A 21,751-nucleotide genomic window follows, 5' to 3' on the forward strand; every position below is an offset into this window, starting at 1 on the left:
ACCAGAGGCTGGGCTGAAGCACTTGCATGTTAATGTTGTACCAGCCTCATTTTTTGCAAGCAGATCCTCTGGTTTGCAATTTGGGTGAAGGATGAGCCTCCAAAATGAGGATAATATATATTGTAAAATAACAAAGACCAAATTTTGGTCGGCAAGCTGGGTATCAAGTGAAAATAACCTGAACTGAGGAAACAGTTTATGTCTGTAGTGTGCTCATCTTGAGGGAATGGCTGCAGGCTGATTAGGATTTCCTTCAAGGGTGTCTTTAAATGAAAATTACTCCCAGCATTTGGGAGAAAAAAAAATTTAAAAAGTAACTTGAATAATTTCTGATGCACTTTAGTATTCAGCATCTGAAATGCAAATTTATGCATAATTGTGTTTGGACAACTCTATGAGATTGCTGCTGTAGATGCTTTGAACCCTCACAGGAGACTCAAAGCATGCTTGAGTGTGCAGGCTTTAAAAATTGCTTTTCTCAAGCCTTGCTGAGAATTACATTTGCTAATTCATTTGTTTCCTGAAAGTAAAACTAGACATGATATATGATCGAGGGGGGCTGTCTTTACATCAATTTGGCTGCTTGAACACATTCTGCCATGTTCTTACCCACGTCAAAGCACTTCCAGGAGCACAAAATCCTCCTTTTCCAGTGTCCTGCTGTGGCCAGTGCAGGGCTTCTTGTTCTCCCTGCATGATCTTGCCATGGATTCAGCCCATCCCATTGATGGTTCCTCTTTGTGCCCAGTTTCTCCTGAGGATGGAGATCACGATGGAGATTTCGGGAGGTTGTTCCTCATATTTTAGTGTTAATTGCAAGTGCTGCTTCTTCCAGCTTTTCATTTCACCTCATTTGCTGTTGTAGCTTCGAAACCCATTTTAAACCCTTTGTACTCAGGATTTTCTCTGTCCACCAGAAATCTGCTCCCCAGGGTGTCTCTGAATCCCAGCTCAGGGGCTGCTGCTGCCCTCTGAGGAGCCTTTTCTGCAGACCCATCTCCTTCCCTGCCATGATGTGTGGCATGGTCTGGGGAGAGGTTTGCACCCTGTGTTACTGATTGCTGTGGTTAATTTTGTTTGTGGGTTATTTGCACATTCTGCATCCCCTCGTTCCCCTACCAATATTAAACAGCACATTCTTCCCCACGTGAAATCTAATTGCCTCCCCTTGTCCAAGTCGCAGTTCTGTGGCTGGATTTGGTGCTATTAAAGGTCTTTCTCAGCTGTCAGTGTGTCCCTCAGGGTAAGGTCAGCACGGGAACAAACTGCAGAGATCTTGAGCTGCTGGGCTCTGCCAAGCATTGCTAAACAACTGTGGGGCCTGCTTTGAGAATATTTCAACTTTTGCTAAAGCTTCATAGATTTTTTGTGGCCCCAGCAAAGGGCACCTCTGCTGACCTCACGGCTGGAGGCACTGAAGTCCTGTGAAGGAACAGTTGGAATCTTTTAATGTGAATAGACTGACCCAATTCCCTCCCCCTTGTTCTCAGCAATGGCTCCACTGATTTCAGTTAATCTTTCCAAAAGCACTTAGCCCGAGGCAAAGAGAAATTGTAAATGAGATAAATTTTGGCAAAATGATAAGGGAACAAAAAGAAGTGTTTGTAATGGGGAGCAGTGATGGACATCATGTGTGGGTCTCCAAAGTTCTGGGGGTGTTGTACCCCTGCAGCTGAGCACAGAGCTGCAGAGGTTTGAACTGTGGAGGCCATTCCATACCAGGGAAGTGGAACATTCCGTACCCAATCCAGGGTGTGGATTCCATATCATCCCATAAGAAATGAGCTGGCATTTGCAGGTTTTTTCTTTGAATCCTGCTTGGCTTGAGGGGGCCAGAGTCACAGAGGTGTGGGTCAGGACATTGTCTGCTCCAGCCCCATCCTGAGCAGGGACAGGCAGAGCAGGTTGTTCTGGACCATGTCCTGGTGGGTTTTGAACATTTCCCAGGATGGAGACTCCACAGCCAGTGTTCAGCCACCCTCACATTGTATTTCAGTGGAATGTCCTGAATTCAGATCTTCTGGCACAACTGATACAGGTTTCTAAAAGCTTTGAAACTAATTAATTGCTGCACAAAGGAAAAGTCAAACCCCTCTCTTTATCTCACTTGGCTGAATCATATCTTACTTTGTTGTGCTCCTTCCCTGCTGTGGAAGGAGCTGTGATTACATTTGCAGACAACACGTGAAGTCAAAGAGAAAATCTTGCACTGCCAAGCAGGAAATGTGGGGAGGAGTGAGGGGAAGTGGAGGAGAGGAGGGGGATAGGACTCAACATAACAAATATTTGGACAGCTTTAGAGTAGATCATCAGAAACTCCAGTATCCTGCCCTGGCAGTGAGTGAGAACAGCTTTACCCCTGAAAATCTGCCAGTCCATGAGAGAAAACAGAAATCACACTGGGACGACCGAGGGACACCCCTGCTGCTGCCACTGTCACACAGCTTTTCCTCCAGGGGTATTTTCACAGTAGGATGCAGGAATACGCAATAGAAAGTGTGCAGGAAAACCACAAACTCATGAAGTCACCCAGAGCAGGTGGCCAGCAGTGTCTGTGTGGGGTGCTGTGCTCTTCCTCATGCCCAGCTGTGCTTCCAAGCAGGCTCTGCCGGGCAGTGTCAGTGCTGACTGTGCCCTTTCTCACCAGGGGGAACTGACCATGACCAGCGACATGGAGACCTTGCAGAACTCCCTCTTCTTGGGCACGGTGCCTGAGTCCTGGGTGAAGAGATCTTACCCTTCCACGGCCAGCCTGGGCTCGTGGTTTGCTGACCTGCTGGCCCGCATCAGCGAGCTGGAAGCCTGGACCAGGGACTTCTCCTTGCCCTCCACGCTGTGGCTCGGAGGGTTCTTCAACCCCCAGTCCATCCTGACAGCCATCATGCAGACCACAGCCCGCAAGAACAGGTGGCCCCTGGACAAGATGACGCTGCAGTGTGATGTGACAAAGAAGAGCAGAGAGGATTTTGCCAGTGCTCCTCGTGAGGGGGCCTATGTGCACGGTCTGTTCATGGAGGGAGCACGCTGGGATGCTCAGGTGAGCCCTGCAAGGCTCTGGGGCTGAGGGAGAATCCACAGGTGCACGGTCTGTTCATGGAGGGAGCACGCTGGGACGCTCAGGTGAGCCCTGCAAGGCTCTGGGGCTGAGGGAGAATCCACAGGTGCACGGTCTGTTCATGGAGGGAGCACGCTGGGATGCTCAGGTGAGCCCTGCAAGGCTCTGGGGCTGAGGGAGAATCCACAGGTGCACGGTCTGTTCATGGAGGGAGCACGCTGGGATGCTCAGGTGAGCCCTGCAAGGCTCTGGGGCTGAGGGAGAATCCACAGGTGCACGGTCTGTTCATGGAGGGAGCACGCTGGGATGCTCAGGTGAGCCCTGCAAGGCTCTGGGGCTGAGGGAGAGGCCACAGCTGTGGCCGTGAAATTCTGATCCATCACTCTCCACTTATTTGTCATAAATCATCTCCCTCGCTGCAATGGTTTTCCATGAAGAATAGGAAATTAGGGAAAGCTGTGCCCTCCCTGAGGGATGCCATCTCATCACATCTCCTTGGGCAGTTCCAAGCTCCAGACTGGTTTTTTGCTCTGGAAATGGCCTGAATTGGATCTGGGAAGCCACAGGCAGTCGGGAACATTGGCAAGGGCTCTGCTGGAAGATGGCAGCAAGGATCCCAGTGGGCCAGGTCAGATCTTTGCTCTCGGGGTCTGGGCTCTGCTCACAGCAGCAGAGTAGGGGCCAGCCCTGTCCAGCTCCCAGCTCTGCCCCCACAGTTCCCTGGCTCTTCCCTTCTCCACACACAACCCTTGGGAGATCACAGTCCCCGCCACAGGGAGCACTGGATTTCTGCTGCCCTAAAAACCTGACAGAAATCAGCTGGACACACCAGAACAGAGAGAGCTTTTAAAAATTCCAGTCCTGCATATCAAATACTCCATTTAAGAATATTCCAGTGCCTGCTGTTATGTTTTCTTTGCCACTGTGACCAGAAAATGAGTTCTGGCTGGGTTTTACCAGCTGGAAATGGAGAGTGAGAGGTTTTGGTGGTGCAAAGCCAGAAATCTTTGGGAAATACTTGGCTTCCCCCCTCTGCCTCCCTGCAATAACTGGTCTGGGTGATTGCATCCAGCAATGGGATTTGTCTTCAGAGACCATCCCAACACCAGTAAATGTGTTTTCCTGATTACATTTTCCTTGTGATTGAAAGATACTGAGCAATTATGTTCATGGAGCCATTCATAATCTCTGGGTATCATGCTTCAATTTATTTCAGAAAGGAAAAGGATATTTTTATGGGTTGCTGCTCTCACTGAAATATCATTTCTGCCTAGTGGAACTATTCATTTTACCTATAATCCAGTGAGTTCCAGTGTGCATTAATGGATGCAGGACTTTTAAAACAGGTGCACAGCTCTTTTGGGTTGTGTACTCCTTCCAAATTAATCCTCTGATAAAAATGGCAGGCCACGTTTAGAAGAATTTCTCTGGGGATCACCTCCACTTTTAAAAGAATATTTCACATTTAGGTTGTGCCTCCAAAAAGGGAAAGAGTCCTTCTATGTTCTGCTACTCACATTTTTCTATTTATTTAAACATTTATGTTTGCCCTTGGGTGTCTTAAATTTATAAAACATTCATTACAAAACAGCAGGCAGCTATTAGATGAAATGAAACTAAGCAGATTATTTTGGGTGCAAATGATCTCTTGCTGCAGCCCTGTTAAAGTCACTGGGACTCAGTGACAGTCAGAAGGATGCTGTGACTGGGGACACTTGGAGACCTTTCATCTCAAGCTGCTGGGCAATAGAGTTTGATGCCAAGAGTGTGTCCTGCCCCTCCCCAAGGGGGTTCGAGCGTGGTGGGACAAGGGCAGGGGTGGGTTTCACACCACGTGTGCTCCACAGAGCTTTGGCAGCTGTGCACAGCCCCTGCCACGGAGCCACAGGATCCCAGACTGGCTTGGGCTGGAAGGGACCTTAAAAAGCAGCTCATTCCACCCCCACCATGGGCAGGGACACCTTCCACTGTCCCAGGCTGCTCCAACCTGGCCTTGGACACCTCCAGGCATGGGGCAGCCACAGGGCAGGGCCTCACCACCCTCAGAGGGAAGAGTTTTTTCATTCCCCTTGTGCAGCTGAAGCCACTGACCCCATCACTCGGGGACCACCTTGGAGTGCTCCCTGCTGGCTCCATGTCCCCTCCCCTGCTGGCTCTGTGTCCCCTTCCCTGCTGGCTCCTTGTCCCCTTCCCTTCTAGCTCTGTGTCCCCTTCCCTGCTGGCTCCTTGTCCCCTTCCCCACCCACAGGTGACTCCATCTCACAGGTGACTCCATCCCCACGGCAGCCAGGCCGTGCTGGGGTCCCTGGGCCAGCTGACCCCAAAGGGGCTGTGGTGTGAGGAGCCTGTGCTGGGACCCTGTGTCTGCAGCCCTCCTGCAGTGCCAGCTGTGGTTCTGGTGGAGCAGGGATCCTGGACACGGGTGGGGTTTTCCTCTGAAGATCCAGTGGAAGAGGCAGCTGCTCCTCTGGCTGCTCTGGTGTCCCAAAGCTCAGGTTGTATCCAGGTAGGAATGCTTGGCTCCTCCCCTGGGCAGAGCATCTCCCCATGGGACGATGGAATTTTATCAGCCATGCAGGGACACTCAGTGGCCATGAACAGAAGATAATTAATAATTAATGGCCCATTAACAGCAGAGATTTCCTGGAGGGAGGATTGGTTGTGGAAGAGATAAAGAAAAGTGCCCAATGAACAGAAGTGCCACACCCCTGACAGATGGAAAATACAATACACATTGCCTTGCAGTCCAGGACAGACTCTCCCCATGCAGGGGTTCAGGGCTGTGGGTCACAGGGGCTGGGTTTGGGCCCAGCTGTCACCACCCCTGGCTTGTGCCAGCTCTTGGTGCCCTCAGCCCCGGTGACATGTGGCGCTGCCACACGGCCACTCTCAGTTTCCTGCTGGGAATCCAGGACAAGCAGAAGCGAGGGATCCTTTAGGATCCGAGCTCTCCAGGCACAGAATGGTGGTTCTGCACCACGAGGGCTGTGCTGCTAGTCAGGAGGAACTGATTTCAGAGCAGAATTAATTTCTGATGATGAGAGCGATAAAAAATGCAAATGAGAATCAGCCCAGACATAACAAAATTATATCTTACATAGAGGTACCTCAGGAAGATTTCAGCTCTTGTTAACCCAGAAACAGGTAGAATATCTCTTGGAAATTTCATTTGAAGTATTCTCAGCAGTAAAAAAAGAGAGAAAGACCTGATTAAAACCCTGTCTCAGAAATGAAAGGTGAGAATTTAAGAAGAGTGCATAATAATGTTTCATAAATAGCTGCTTTGCAAGGTATTATACGAATTATTTAATGTTTGTTCAGCATGTTGGAAATATAAAATCCTAAGTGAGAGTTGGATTTTTCATAGCTGAGCATAACAGATGGCATTAGTACAATTAAACCGAGGTGTGTGGCAAGAGGGATGATTTTTCTTTGCTCATTACAGAACTAAATAAACTACTGGAGAGGCTGAATCTCACCCCACAACTCTGATCCGAGAGCATTTGGAATAATGATGATATGTGAAGCTCAGCTGCAGTGAGAGGCAGTTTCTTTAGTGCTGAGAAGTTTCGTTTCCATTTCCCTGTTTATTTTCATTTGGTCTCTCTAGCCTCCATTAAGCAGTTATCCCTGGAAATGGATTGATGTGCAGGGTATTTTATTGTCAGGAAGAGAGAGAAAATGTCAGAGAGACCCAAATTAGAGAAACAAAGTGGATTTTTTGCCCTGGCACGGTTCTCTCCCTCTCCTGCATTGGGCAGCCTGCTGGGCAGGGCATTGCTTGGAGGAGAATAATGGGACCTGATATTTATTGGTGATATTCCCTCAGAAAAGTCATTTTGAATTCTCTTGGTTGCATTATGAGAGTGGGAACAAGCCCGTGGTGGCTTTTGGGGCTGTTCTCCATCCCAGCGGTTCAGGTGTCCACCCTTGTTCCCACCACAAGCAGCACCTCCCACGTGGTGATTCTGGTCTGAGAGATGATGATCTCTGAGAAAGATGCGTGAGAATAATCCCAGGATCACTGAGCTTGGAAAAGATCTCTGAGATCATTGAGTCCCAGCTGTGCCCGATCCCCACCTTGTCCCCAGCCCTGAGCACCGAGTGCCACCTCCAGGTGTTCCTGGGACACCTCCAGGGATGGGTACTCCAAACCTCCCTGGACAGTGTTTAATCACCCTTTCAGCTAAGAAATTCCTGCTGATGTCCAGCCTGAGCCTGCCCTGGCACAGCCTGAGGCCTTTTCCTCTTGTCCTGTCCCTGTTCCTTGGCAATAGGATGAGAAGAAATGGCCTCAAGCTGCACCTCAGTAGAAACCAGGACACGAGAAGTGAAACTTTGTTGATAATATGGCTGGACAGGGCCAGGGATGCTGTTCCCACACAAATCCAGCTCGGATGTGAGGGTTTGAGTACCTGGTGGGAGTGCAGGCAGTGGAGCCTTGAGATGATCTACGCTGAGGAGGGTCATGGTGAGACAGGGAGCTCTTGGATCCAGACCTCCTTCCTCAGAGAGGCTCATCCAGCCCCTCGACCCTGGAGAAGCTGTTTGCACCTTCCCAGCAGGAGCAGCTTGGATGAAGATCACGGGGGCTCAGGTGCATCAGCTGCTGGACACCGTGGAGATGTGACCTGTGTCTCCTTCTCTCTGCAGGCCGGGGCAATCACAGAGGCCAGGCTCAAGGAGCTCACCCCAGCCATGCCTGTCGTGTTCCTCAAGGCCATTCCTGATGACAAGCAGGACACCCGGGGCCTGTACCCGTGTCCTGTGTACAAAACCCGCCAGAGAGGCCCAACCTACGTGTGGACTTTCAACCTCAAAACCAAGGAAAACCCGTCCAAGTGGGTGCTGGCTGGTGTGGCCTTGCTGCTGCAGACCTGAGGCACCAGCACAGCCCCTGGTCTGCAAAGCCCTCACAATGTCACACCATTTAAACAAGTCAATGCTGAGCTTAACCCAAGTTCCATCTCTCTGATGGACTCCCAAGTTATCTCTGTGTCCTGGGGATGTGACCCAAGCAGGGCCTGCGAGGAGGTGACAGAGTGACACGGCCCAGGTTTGTGGCTGCTGTACATCAATATCCTGTAATTCCTACACTGCTGCACTGCAAGATCCCAGATATACCACACCCAGAGAGTGCTAACCTTAAATCTGCTTTTTATTTCTGTTCGTGATCCAAAGCAGTTTTAAAATCATCCATCAGTAAAATCAGTGGCCTTCTCCAAAACACTTAAACAGTCCAGTGACTTGTGAAATTCTCCAGAATCTCTTCCTTTCCCTCCGCGCATGTTTCTTTGTGGTGTGTGTAATATTGGAAGCTGGGAGGTGAGCAGATGTTGTGGTTATCAGCTGTGTGTTGCTAACCCTCCTGTCAATCTCAGAAACATTGAAAATAGTGTTAATACCCAGTGTGCTCAATGGAATCAATAGTGAAAGCACAGCACAGGGGTGATTTAAGAGCAATGTGTCATGGTGAGAGATACTAATAAATGTAATTGTTCCTGGAATAGTCTCTGGAAGCTGAAGGTTTACTGAGGTGAGGAGAGCATGGGGGCCAGGTGGGAGGAACCCACCTGTGTGGGTCACTGGGGTTTAATCCCAGCTGGAATGGCAGAGCAGTGAGGAGTGGGGTGTCCCTGGTGCAGAGGGCACAGAGGGGAGGCTGGGTGGCCACGGTGGCAGTGACAGTCACACGGAGCATCACTGAGCACACGGAGCTGGGAATGGCACCAGCTGGGCTGGTCCCTGGGAAATGGGCTTTTCCTGGGGAAATGGGCTTTTCCTGGGAAATGGGATTTTCCCGGGGAAATGGGCTTTTCCTGGGAAAATGGGTTTTTCCTGGGGAAATGGGATTTTCCTGGGAAATGGACTTTTCCTGGGGAAATGGGCTTTTCCTGGGACAGCACTCTGTGCTTGGAGGCTCACACAAGCTCTGAGTGACATTTGCTGTCCCTTGTCACAATAGAGATGGACAAGACACTTGTTTCTTCATGCAGAATAGCCCAATCTTTATTCACTTAACCCATATGTTTAATATTGTTCAATTTTTTTGTGCTGGTGAATGCTTTGCCTGTTAAACAAACAGCTTTTTTTCCTACAACTTTTTCCCACAGCTGTGTTCATGAGCCATGTCAACTTACGGGGTACTGTTTGAAAGATGAGCTCTTCAAAGGCAAAAGTTCTCATTAACCATCTCTAAAATCACCTCCATCTCTGGGAACAGAGATCAGTAGCGGGGGGCTCTTGAATTTGCTTGCTAGATGAAACCCCTTTAGAGGTTTTTTCCCAAAATTGCCCTAAGCCAGGACACATTATTTGTATGATAATTTATATGACACATATTTACACAATTATCAGAAGGCAGTATGTTAATTCTAATTGGTAGCAATTTGTTGAAACTCAGCTCATTGGGTGGTAACGTACATGTCCATCAAACTTTTCTCTTTCTAGATAAATTTACATCCTTTCTTCACGGATTCTCTTGGGACAAACTTCTTATTTTCACAGGTGCAAACTGTCTTCTCATAAGAGCAGATTGTTATGCAAAGTGATTCTCATAATTCTTTTCTCGTGGGAACTCAACAGGCTAGCTCAGCCAGAGCAGCAAGGCCTGAGCCATGTTTTACAGGGCCTGAGCCATGTTTTACAGGGCCTGAGCCAGGTTTTACAAGGCCCGAGCCATGTTTTACAGGGCCTGAGCCGTGTTTTACAAGGCCTGAGCCGTGTTTTACAGGGTCTGAGCCATGTTTTAAAGGGTCTGAGCCATGTTTTAGAAGGCCTGAGCCATGTTTTAGAAGGCCCGAGCCATGTTTTACAAGGCCTGAGCCGTGTTTTACAAGGCCTGAGCCATGTTTTACAGGGCCTGAGCCATGTTTTACAGGGTCTGAGCCGTGTTTCATGTTTTACAGGGCCTGAGCCGTGTTTTACAAGGCCTGAGCCAGGTTTTACAGGGCCTTTCTGTGGTAAGGTTGTACCCATATGGAACAGCTCCTCTCCTCATCCTCCCAGCCCTCACCTCACGAGCAGCCCTGGCTTCTCCCTGGGGCTTTGCTGCCCTCTGAGCTGCTGGCAGGTCCCAGGGAGCCGGGCAGGAGGGAGGGGAAGGTGCCAGGGCTGCAGAGGGGTTGGCTCAGTGGGATCGGCACCAATGAGCACCCCCAAAGCCTCCCACCCCGACCCAGTGCCAGGGTACAGCCTCACAGGCAGATTTGGGTCTCCAGCAGGGACTGAGACCCTCCTGTGGGGACACTGCAAACCCTCTCAGCTGGATAAACCCGAGTCAGGGAGCACCTCCACAAACACCGCTCCTCTGGGGAGGTCCCCACTTGGCAGCTCTGGCCCTGAATGGGCTCAGAAGCTGGGGAAGGGGGAGAATCACCAGCCAGCGCTGCTCCAGTGTTCACAGGGTGGCACTGAAACTGAAATCTAACAGACAGAAATGCAGGAAGCTGCAGTGCTGGTGTCCCTCTCCCAGCTCTGTCCTGCTCCTGCCTCGCAGCATCTGGAAGCACCACTCGCTCCTGGCTTTGACCATCAAAGTGCCTTTACCTGGGAGGTTTCACCCTCTGGGGGCGTGGGGGGCTTGGCTGCTGCTGGGGTTAACCCAGGACAGCATTTCTGTGGGCACAGTTTGGTTCCTCAGAGCCTCATCTCAGCCTGAGTGGTTTCATGGGTGGCTTTGGCACGTGGCAGAAGATGTGATCACCTCCCTGCCAGTCCAGGGGATCAGCTTTGCTCCCGCTGAGTCATCCAGGGGGGTGAAGCCCTCGGGCTTTGCAGGGGATCCACAGGAACTCTCCTGGCCTGAGCAGCACAGCAGCTCTCTTCCTGCAGGAATGAGAACATCCAAAATCCTTGTCCTTGCAGCCCTGGAGAACGGCAAACTTCTGGACGAAGGTAAGGAGGGAAAACTCTCTGGTAAGAACTTTGTTTAATTGCCAGGCGCTGTCCCCAAGGCACAGCCCCAAAAAATTAATGATGAAGGAGCTCGTTATGGCTTAGCAAAAGCCATCTGCAAATATCTAATGGAAGGCAGAGAGCTGTCTCAAGCTGGCTTTTTTAAATTGCCTCTAACCCATAAATGAGGCAACAGGGTCTGAAGAGTATCCCCCATAATGAGTGCCTGCTAGAAGAGGTCTGCTAGCTGGGGAAAGCTTTGCTATTAAATTAAATCCCTCCCAATTTAAATTAAAACCTGCCAATTAGATATGAAATGTAAACTGGTCACTTCCCACAGCTCTGCAAAGTTGGGCACATTAAATTCTCTGTGTATTTCACCATGCAGGAGGTTGAGATGCATGAACAGAGCCCTGCTGAATTAAACACGGAAGAGAAGGAGTGGGAGGAAGTTCATTGTGCTCCAGATAATCCATCATGCCGGGTTAGTCCTTCACTGGGACATCTTTTACCAGAGGGGACCTTGTGGCTCTGCACAGCTCCTGCCAGGAGGGGACAGCCCCTGTCAGGGCTCTGCTCCAGGGAACGGGGACAGGAGCAGAGGGAACGGCCCCAGGCTGGGCCAGGGCAGCTCAGGGTGGGCACAGCAGGAATTTCCCCATGGAAAGGGGGCTCAGGCCTTGGCACTGCCCAGGGAGGGTTGGAGTGCCCATCCCTGGGGGTGCCCAGGGAATTCCTGGAGGTGGCACTGAGTGCTCTGGGCTGGGGACAAGGCGGGGATGGGGCACAGGGTGGCCTCAGTGGTCTTTGAGATCTTTTCCAACCTCAGTGATGCTGTTTGTGATTCCATGTGATTCTCAGTGCTCTGGATGTGGGATTTCCTGCCATTCTGGAGACTTTTACTGTCCCAAGCTTCATTTTCTTCTCTTTTGGAACCTTTCCTCCTTTCCCAGCACAGCAGGGCCTCTCTCTGCTCAGTGTTGCCCTCCAGGATGCCCCTGGACATCCAGGAAAGGAGAAGCTCAGTAGCTCCCCAGGCACTGCCTGCTCTTTCCAGAGCCACAGCCTGAGCTGTTCCTTTGTCAGCTGAAGAAGAATGGTCTGTTGACAACAAAATGGATCCGATTGTTTTATTATATATATCTCCCTGCATAATTCACCAGTTGGGCAGGCAGGGTAGTGGGGAGATATTTATAGATACTAGAAATGTCACCAGGGTGCTCATTCTTCATCCTTTGAAAATCATCACAGGAAAGAGTTGGCTGCAAAATGCTACAAGAGGACGGTGAATAATTTGATGCTTTAGGGGGTGGAAAAAAATCTTGACGGGCGTGAGATTTTCCAGCCATATCTGCCCAAACCAGGCAATTAAATCCAGCTGGACAGGCTCTTCATTAGGAGTGATTCATTAGTCAAAGGTCAAGGTTTTCTGTCCCTGAGCTCTTGGAGACAGCTGCCCGCTTGGCACTGCCATGTGTACCTTCCTCTGCTCTCCTGGGCTGGGCTGGAGGATCCCAGCACAGGAGGAGCTGCAGAGAGCCCAGAGCAGGCTCCAGGATGGTGCCAGGGATGGAGCAGCTCTGCTGGCAGGAGAGGCTGGCACAGCTGGCATTGCCCACCTGGGCAGGAGGAGCTCTGGGCTGAGCTCAGAGAGGCTGGCACAGCTGGCATTGCTCACCTGGGCAGGAGGAGCTTTGGGCTGAGCTCAGAGAGGCTGGCACAGCTGGCATTGCCCACCTGGGCAGGAGGAGCTTTGGGCTGAGCTCAGGGTGGCCTTGCAGGGGCTGGAGGAGCTGCAGGAACGATGGAGAGAGAGAATTGACAGGGGATGGGGACAGGACCCAGGGAGTGGCTTCAGACTGACCCAGGGCAGGGCTGGATGGGATCCTGGGAATTGGGAATCGTCCCTGGCAGGGTGGGCAGGCCTGGCACAGGGTGTCCCTGGATCCCTGGCAGTGCCCAAGGCCAGGCTGGATGGGGCTGGGAGCGCCTGGGACTGTGGGAGGTGTTCCTGCCATGGCAGGGGTGGGATGGGGTGGGCTTTAAGGCTCTTTCCAAGCCAGCCCATCCTGGGATTCTGGGATTTTCAGGCAGTTTAACAACAGGGAACATGTGGCTGCTTACTTTTACATAAAGCTGGAGCCCCTGGGGAGTGACTTTGCCACCACTGGAACAAGTCCCACCAGGCCATTGTCCACCCATCCCTGAGGGTGCTCTCTGCCCTACAGCCCCTCCATCCCGACCCCAATCCTTCACCCAGCCTCACCCCTGAGCTCCCCAAAGCTGCTGAGCCCCAGCCCCTCCTTCAGCACCCCAGCATAGCCCAGCTGGGAAAACAATGCTTTAAACAATCAGGTTGGTGTTTTGGGGTGCCCAGGGGACCCCAGCCTAGCTCTCAGCCTTTCTCTGCATTCATGGGGCTGCTTTGGGCCTGACTCCTCAAAAGGTCTCTGGTCAATTGGGTAACTCCAGTTTGGTGACATTTTCCAAAGAGATGAAAGCCGGAGAAGGAAAATTGTGCTATTGAACACTTAATGTCAGGTAAAATTGACTGAGCTCTCCCAGGACAGAGAGGTGGCTTTTCCACAGCCTGGGAATGTTGTATCTGCTGCAAATTATAATTGGCAGAGGAGCAGAGTTCAAAGTAGAGTCTTCACAAACGCTTTGTAGCGGTGTCCCGTATTCTGGGGTTAACCAGCTCCCTTTTACTGCAACTGCTGCTCACAGAGCAAAGGAGAACGAGGAGCAGGCACATAAAGGAGGGCCTGGTGGCTGGGCAGGAGATTGGCTCCACTGGGGCAAACGAATTGCAGCGATTCCTGGGCACTGGCAATGCCCAGGGATGCAAATTCTGCCCGTGTCGCTGCTCGAGTGCTTACAGCACAAAAGGAGCTGTAACACATCAGCAAGATGCATTCGTTTTATAACGTGGCATTAATACATTTAATTAGCAAAGGCTTATTAGATTCATGTCTGTTATTATGCATTGTTTTTTAAATGACTGTAATTGCCCAAACAAATCTACAAATGTATTTACCTTGTTCAGGGCTGTGAGCCTCATTTAAAAAGCTTTTAGGCTGTTCGAGACGTTCATGGAGTTATGAGCAGCCCCTCTAATTGGAGTGCTGGTGTTGCTGTCAGTGATTTGAGAGGGTGATTTGAGGCTGGAAATAATTTGTCCAAAGGCCTTGAAACCCACTTATGTGTGCAAACTTTGGGGTTCAGTTCTAGGAAACTCCTCAAACCTTCATCTTGATTGGTGATGAGCGGAACCCCGAGCCTGAATTTGGTATTTTGGTCCAATGTTCCTGAGAATCCAGTGGGAGCTGGGATGAGGGAGCTGTCAGCTGGGACTGCCTGAGCCCCTGTGGTTCCTGGCAAGGGCTGGTTCAGTGCTCCAGCCTCCCTGTGGAAAATGCTGCCTTGGAAAAACCAGAGTATTCGTGGCGCTGTGGGAGGTTTGATGAAAGCCACATGAGGAAAAATGGCTCGTGTCCATGAGGGAAGTTTTGTCCAGGTCAGCAACCCTAGAGACCCTGGCACATTCAGGGCATTTTGAGGATAATCACACAGAATCACAGAATTACAGACTGCCTGAGGTTGGAAAAGATCTCAAAGACCAGCCAGTCCCGGCTGTGCCCCATCCCCACCTTGTCCCCAGCCCAGAGCACTCAGTGCCACCTCCAGGAATTCCCTGGGCACCCCCAGGGATGGGCACTCCAACCCTCCCTGGGCAGTGCCAAGGCCTGAGCCCCCTTTCCATGGGGAAATTCCTGCTGTGCCCACCCTGAGCTGCCCTGGCCCAGCCTGAGGCCGTTCCCTCAATCTAAGTGTCTGTGTGTCCCAGCTGTGCCACCCTCCCTGCTCCCCCATGGCCCGGGGGAACCAGGGCTGCCCTGGGCAGGGTGAGAAGAAGGCTTCCTGTGCCCAGCTCAGCTTTGGGAGGAGCTGGGGAGCCCTGATGTGATGGTTCCAGGCTCATTTCTGGGGAGGAACTGAGGGCATCCCCTCTGTGCCTTCCTTTTCCAACTCTGTGACAGCGGAATAAGTCACCTGTGGCTGCTTTGGATCCATTCAATGGTTTAACTCATAGAATCAGAGGTGGGAAAGGGGGGAAAAGACCTCTGAGATCATCAAATCCACCCTTAGTCTGCTCCCTGCTTGGATCACACCGAGAGCTTGGGGTCTATCAACTCTTCACCAATAACTGAGCTGCTGGTTGGCATTTTCCTTCCATTTGTTACCAAAATGGTGAGGCTCCAGCCCCCTTCCTGCCCCTCCTGCCCCCTAATCTCACATTGTGCTCTTCCCGGTGAGCTCCTCCCTTGCAGGGAGCATTTCTCAGTGCTGGCTGCATAAATCAGAGGGAGAGGAGAGGAGCTGGCACAGCAGCAGCGCCAGGAGACGTGCTGGGGGCCACAGGCTGAGAGCTGGGAGCCTCACGACATCAGCCCTCACTTCCCAGCACAGAAAGGCAGCACACAGGGCACCAGGGAATGGGGATGTGGATCTGATCACAGTGGAGAAAGATGTCAGCCCTGGAAGTTAATTATCTGCCCTTCAAAAGGAGCAAGTTCTCCAAGTTAATGATAATTAGGAATAGAAAATTGTAGAGGGGGAAACGAAAAGAAACAAAAGCGAAACGTTGTCTAAAGAAAGGTACTGGGAGGTAAAAAAGCCACAAGCAGAGAGGCAGTTCTGACTGAAAGCCTGGAGGGTGGATGGTGTTAGCAACTGCAAATAAAACTGAATGGAGAACAACTGCAAAGGGGAAAAAAGAGTTCTTCACAAAGCAGAGCTGGGAGATGTGGGAAATTGCTAAGGGAAGCTGAGAGCAGTGGGAGAGAGCCTGTACCAGGCAGAATCACAGTCCTGGCATTCCTTCCCAGCGGGTCAGGGCCCACCATGGCAAGTGCTCAGCTCTAATCCCTGCTTTGGACAGATGGACAGCACAGTCTGGTGGTTCTGAGGTAAACTCTGCTTGCTGGGAGATGTTTACCTCTGTTCCTAAAGCAGGGGAATCAATCCCTCCCTCTGCAGCCAGACAGGGGTGTTGGTACCTCCTGGGCTCCACGCTGGCGTGTCCTTGTCTCCCAGAGATCCCCTGGGAATTCCCAAAGCCCCCAGGTGAAAAGGCCACAAGGGATGGCCAAACTGGATGAGGAGAACATGAGTGGAAGGCCACTCCTGCTGGATTGAAGGCCAGCAAAGGCAATTGCTGCCAGACTTTGAGGCTCTGTAGGACTTGGGTCCTGTCAAACAAACAAAAGATGCAATTCCAGGTTGGGCTGACAAAGGTAACTGCAAAACGGGCTTAGTCCAGGGGAGGCATTTCATTTCATAATGCATCATACGCTAATTGTAAATAAAATACATAAAACTATAAAGGAAATAAACCTTTCCTCTGGGAAATGCAGAGGGAGTGGGAGGGGATGGCTGCCTGACAGATCAGGGAAGGTGATTTTGTGGCTGCTGCCTGGAGAGGCTCCTGGAGCAGAGGCTGGACAGAGTTAAAGAATAAAGTGGGGATTTATTATAAAAAACCTTCAAAGGATCCACCTTGGGCAGTGCAGGAGCCCAGCCAGGGCTGCACCCAGGGTGGACCCAGGATGGACTCAGGGTCAGGAGTTTTCAGCCTTTTATGAGTTTTGGTCCATGGCCACGCTGGGGCTCAGTGTCCCATTGCAGCTCCAGGGGATGCAGTGCCACCCTCCCAGCTTGCTCTCCTCCATGCCCTGTTGGTGGCACTTTTTGGGGCTGAAGCTGCAGCGGTGTCCTTGGTTGTGGGGCTGGAAAAGGATTGTTCTGTGGGGCTGAGCTGGGAGGAGAGCTGCTGGCACTTTCTGTGGGGCTCAGAGTTATTTACCAGCGCAGAGCAGAGCCTGGGAAATGTGAAAGATGAAATTTAAGGCATCAGGGCTAATTAGAGGAGCCAGAGATCACAGAGGAGCCAGCTCAGCCTGGCGGTCAGCGAGCCCAGGTGCCAGCTCAGCCTGCCCACAGGTCCGTGCTCCTGTCCCTGCTTGCATCACCCAGGCCACTTTCCTCATCTGCCCCCTCTTGGGACTCATTTGTCCCCAGCTTGTTTGGTGTGGGACCACCTGGGTCAGCATCTGCTGCTGAGCCAGGCTGGGCAGGTGAGACAGGAGGGACAGGAGGGACAGGGACCTGTGGCACGTGACAGAGCCAAGGGTCAGCCCCACTGCTCGGGGTGGGGGCAGCAACAAGCAGCATCTCTGCAAATCAGTGAGACATTTGAGTGCCAGCTGGGATCTCCTCGACTGCAGCTGACCTCTGCATCTGGGAGCAGAGCCAGGAGGCAGCAGGATGGAGCAAGTGATGCAGATGACAATAAAACACCTCTATTAGCACTGACAAAGCCTGAGAGTGAAGAAGTGCTTTGTCAGGAGCCATCTCTTCGCCCTCCACGAGCACGCAGCGCTCATTTAATGTCTGGTTGAATGTTAAGCTGTGTCTAAAGAACAGGCTGGGATTGCTGTGAGGGAGAGCTTCCCCCCAGCCTGGCCATCACCTTCGCTGCCTCATCCGTGGCTTTGTGATGAGCTGATCACAGCATGACAGCCACAAAGGTTCCTCCAAACATTCCTCGTGGCCCCATCCTCAAATCCACGCTGAACCCTTCCAGCTCTCTGTTGTGCTGTACACTCTACACGCATAAGAAATATTCATCATTGTTTTAATAATGTATGATCTCGAAGACATCGTGGCAACCACAAGGGTTGCACTGGGAAATCAAGATGCAGCTGGCTCTTCCCTGGAAAAGAGAACAGCCCGAGGCATTCCATTGCCCACATCCATCTTCAAACAAGGCAGCAAGCAAATGCTTTCAGCCTTGCTGGGGAATTGTTCTGTGGGTGAAACCTGCAGCAGAAGAGCCTGGATTTCAGGGAGGTGGATCGGCAGGACACGAGGAAAAGGGCAGCCCACAGAGAGATCTTCCCAAGGCCCATTTGTACTGGGAAGGGGCAGGATGTGTGCTGGCTGGCAGGTCCAGCTCTGCTCCCTGGGAGCTGCCAGGAGACGGCTGCAGCCCACGTGTAAAGCCCTGAGTGGATTTTGGTGCTTCCCCAGGTCAGTGCTGCACTTGGCTGCCCAGTATTTTAGATTCCACAGGAAATCAACCTTCCCTTGGAAGGAGCGGCCAGGACAACGCGTGAGGGGACTCCTGGAGCATGTGGGGTCAGCTGGAGCTGGAGGATGAACATCTCTCTCTGCAAGGCCTGCTGGGGAGCTGAGGATGCTCTGGCAGTGCTCCAGGGAGCAGAGTGGTGGGTGGAACTATTCTGGACCGAGGACACAACTTGTACAAAAGAGATACCTTTAAATAATTAGGAGTGGGAGAGTTTATTAGTTCTGTGGGTGCTTGTTCCTGTATCATCCTTCCTGGGAAAGTTCTGCACATCTTTCCCCACTCTGAATATGCCTGGCTTCAGCTCCCAGGCCCTGCTCCTGTTGCTTTTCCCAGTTTATTGAGGAGCCTTTCAGAACTTGGTGTTTTTCCACATTAAGCCTCTCTGTGTTGTGAGCACATTGTCTTTCAAGTGTCTCCTCAATTAGCTAAACAGGTTGAGGTTTTAAATCCTTCACTTCAAAGTGTTCTCTTCCACCCTCAAATCATTTTTATGGCTCTTTTTGCACTCGTTCCCTTTTTATCATCCCTCTAATGTGTGTGGATGGCCTCAGCTTGTCCCCAGGGGCTGGAGTCACCTCCCTGCCCTGGGCCTCTCCTCTCCTGGAACATCTCAGAGCAGAGCTGGCTCCCTTGCTGCTGAGTCACGGTGAGTTATGGCGCTGCTCTGACCCTAAATCCAGGGCACTGCTGGCACGCTGGCACCAGCTGCAGAGCCCTGCCAGACCTCTCCGCAAGAGCAACCAGGGAGCACGAGTGAAAGTGAACAGGAGCTGTGTGAGATGTGAGCTGGATCCTGCCGAGCTCACCACCTTGAGGAGCAGCTGCTCTGGGGCTGCTCCGTGCGCTGCCACCCCGCTGCTCTGCTTGTCACCGCTGTCCTCAGCGGGGCTGGGCGAGGGGCAGAGCACTCGCCACCCCCAGAGCACCCTCCAGGCTGCTGCAGGAGGACACAACCCCCAAAGGACCCTGCCACTGCCCCTACACCCCCCACAATGACCGGCTGCTCACAGCAGGCTGAGCTCAGCTCAGCCCTGGCTGGTGCTGCAGTGGCAGGACAGAGGACAAGGGACAGCCTGGACATCCTTCCCATCTGTTCTTTCCAGATCCATGCCTGGACACTCCCTGGGCAGCGATGTGGCTCTGCAAGGAAAGCAGAGTGGGAGGGAAACAGGCTGGAAGAAGGACAGAAGGTGCCTTCCCTGTGGTTGTGTCCTACCTTGGGTGTCACCGTGCCCTCCCCACTCACACGCTGCACATGGGATGGTGAGCTTTCTTTTCAAAGGAGCCCCACAGCAGCTGGGCTTTGGAGTGTTCCCAGAAATCCTGGGACAAATTACCCAGAAGAAAAACCTGGCTTCATCCATTTCATCTGGGGACAACTTCAGCTGTGCTCAGGTGTGCCTGGGCTGGGGAATGTGTCCTGTCTGTGTTGATGCCTTGAGAGGCTGCCCTGGAGCAGAGGCTGGGCAGAGCTGCAGAACAAAGCAGGGATTTATTCAAAGCATCTCCTCCATGGATCCACCTTGGGCAGCACAAGAGCCCAGCCAGGGCTGCACCCAAGATGAACCCAAATGGTCCCAAAATGCACGAGCGCTCCCGGGGTCTCTCCCTTGGATCAGTTCTGCTCCATTTGCACCTTGCAGTTCATTGTCCCGTTCCAGCTTTAGCCCAGGCACTCCCACCCTGCTTGTTTTTCTCTCCCCAGCCCACGGTGTTTGTGCTCCTGGGCTGAGCTTTGGATCATTTGTCCTTGGTGCCCAGCTGGACCAGGAATTGTTTTGTCTCCCTGCTCTGTGCAGAGAGCTCACCATCCCCTGATGTGAACCCAGCCCCACACACTAAAGCAGCACAGAACCTGAAACAGAGAAAAGCCAAAACCTGAGGCATCACTGTCAGCACCAGCCTGAGCTTCCAGGGGTGAAATGACCATTCCACATCATCACCACTGCCTGAGCATCCCCTGGCAAAACCCTCCATCAGCTGGTGTAGGGCTCCTGTTCCAAACAGCCCCTCTGTGCCTGCTCTGAGAGCCAACAAACGGGCCCACACCTGGGGCTGCTGGGAAGATGCAGCCGCCGTGTCCTGGAGAGCAGGGCAGGCTGTTCAGGCCTGGGGACACATCTGGGTGTGGGGACACATCTGGATGTGGAGGCTGCATGTTTTGGCCGTGTAGAGTTTATTTAATTACAAAGCAAGGAGGTGGCTGCCAGCAGAGACAATGAGAAATTGTCCTGTTGAACATGGAGAGCCTTTGGATTCCAGCACAGAAAACCTTTGAATTCCAATGCACCCGAGCCCAGACAGTGAGTAATAAGCTCTTCAACAGGTGCTAACTTGAATTTACCTTGGGAAAAATACGTGCATTGGAAAGGCAATTAATCAGATAATCCAACATTTGACTAAATCCCTTTCTTGAACTCTTTGATCTCCTCAATTAGCTGCTACCAGGCTGCCTTGGAAAAATACCTTCCAGCATAACAGGGCTGGGTGGAAACCATGAACTAGCAGCCCCAGTGCTCAGAGCAGGGCCAGGAAGGGGGGCAGCAGGTCAGACACAGCCTGGCCTGGCTCGGGGAGATGGAGACACTGCTGCTGCTGGAGGCTCTCCCTCTTCACCCACGGCCAGGATCTGCTGTTTTCCTGCCACAAAGGTGGCTGTGCCCTGGAAAGCAGCCCAGCCTGGAGGGACAGGGAGAGCTGAGGGGTGATGGCCTCGCTGCCCTGAGCTGACTCCAGCACTTCATGAGCCTCAAGGGGCTGTGGTGCTGCAGGAGATCAAACCAAAATCCAAGCCAGACTGCCCTGGGGGTGAAGCTTGCCCACTACGGCTGGCTGGCTGTATTTACAGCCAGCTCTGCATGTCCCCAGGCCAACTTCACTCCAACAGGGCACCACAGGGTGACACCCCATGGCCACCCCCATTGCCAGGCAGTCCTCATTTACCCACTCCATCCTCAGAGACTAACAGCAGCTCTCCAGCCCCATGGAGGGGATGTTTCTGTGCAAACACAGCCTCCAAGAAGGCCTGGGTAAATGCCTCTTTATTTTGCTCACAGCAGGCAGTGCAATTTGTCTCTAATGAGCACTAACTGCTCTGTGCTATCACTCAGAGCAGCCATTCTGGACTCTCTGCTTGCACGCTGGAGGCTCAGGGGGGACCCTGTGGCTCTGCACAGCTCCCTGCCAGGAGGGGACAGGCAGGGGGGAGCTCTGCTCCCAGGGAACAGGGACAGGAGGAGAGGGAATGGCCTCGGGCTGCATTAAGTTTATGTTGGATATTAGGAAGAAATTCTTCATGGAATGAGCGCTCAGCTCCTGAGCTGTGTTTGGATCACTACAGGCACTGCTGTATAACCCTGCAGAGCCCCTGAGCAGAGCCAGGGGCAGCAGTGTGACCCCAAACCATCCGCAGCGCCCTGAGCCAGCCCTGAGCTGATTTCTGACCTGAGGCAGCAAGGTGAGCAGAGGAACCTTCCCGGCCACGTGTGGGTGACAGGGACGCACTCCGTGGGTCACCTGTGAGGTTTGTCCCCTGCCCTCCCCTCAGTCCCCAGCAGCCCGTGGTCACTGCAGAGCTCAGGCTCTTTTGGCAGCGGCCGAGCTTTGTCGGCAGCCCTGAAGTTCAAATTCAAATAAATAAAAAAGTG

The 21,751-nt window shown here is 52.2% G+C and overlaps 1 protein-coding gene across 2 annotated transcripts in view; it reads left to right on the top strand.

Annotated features, from left to right (window-relative positions):
• The window catches only part of LOC119709547 (dynein heavy chain 9, axonemal-like), a 96,128-nt gene extending 87,573 nt beyond the window's left edge, over positions 1-8,555 (top strand). For both annotated transcript variants that reach the window (XM_038157457.1, XM_038157459.1), the window contains 2 exons: positions 2,648-3,037; positions 7,709-8,555. In XM_038157457.1, the coding sequence (XP_038013385.1) occupies positions 2,648-3,037; positions 7,709-7,936 (618 nt within the window). In that variant the 3' untranslated portion in view covers positions 7,937-8,555. The remainder of the gene's footprint in view (positions 1-2,647; positions 3,038-7,708) is intronic.
• The last annotated feature ends 13,196 nt before the right edge of the window (positions 8,556-21,751 follow it).

This window comes from Motacilla alba, chromosome 18 (assembly GCF_015832195.1).
Source record: "Motacilla alba alba isolate MOTALB_02 chromosome 18, Motacilla_alba_V1.0_pri, whole genome shotgun sequence".
NCBI lineage: Eukaryota > Metazoa > Chordata > Aves > Passeriformes > Motacillidae > Motacilla > Motacilla alba.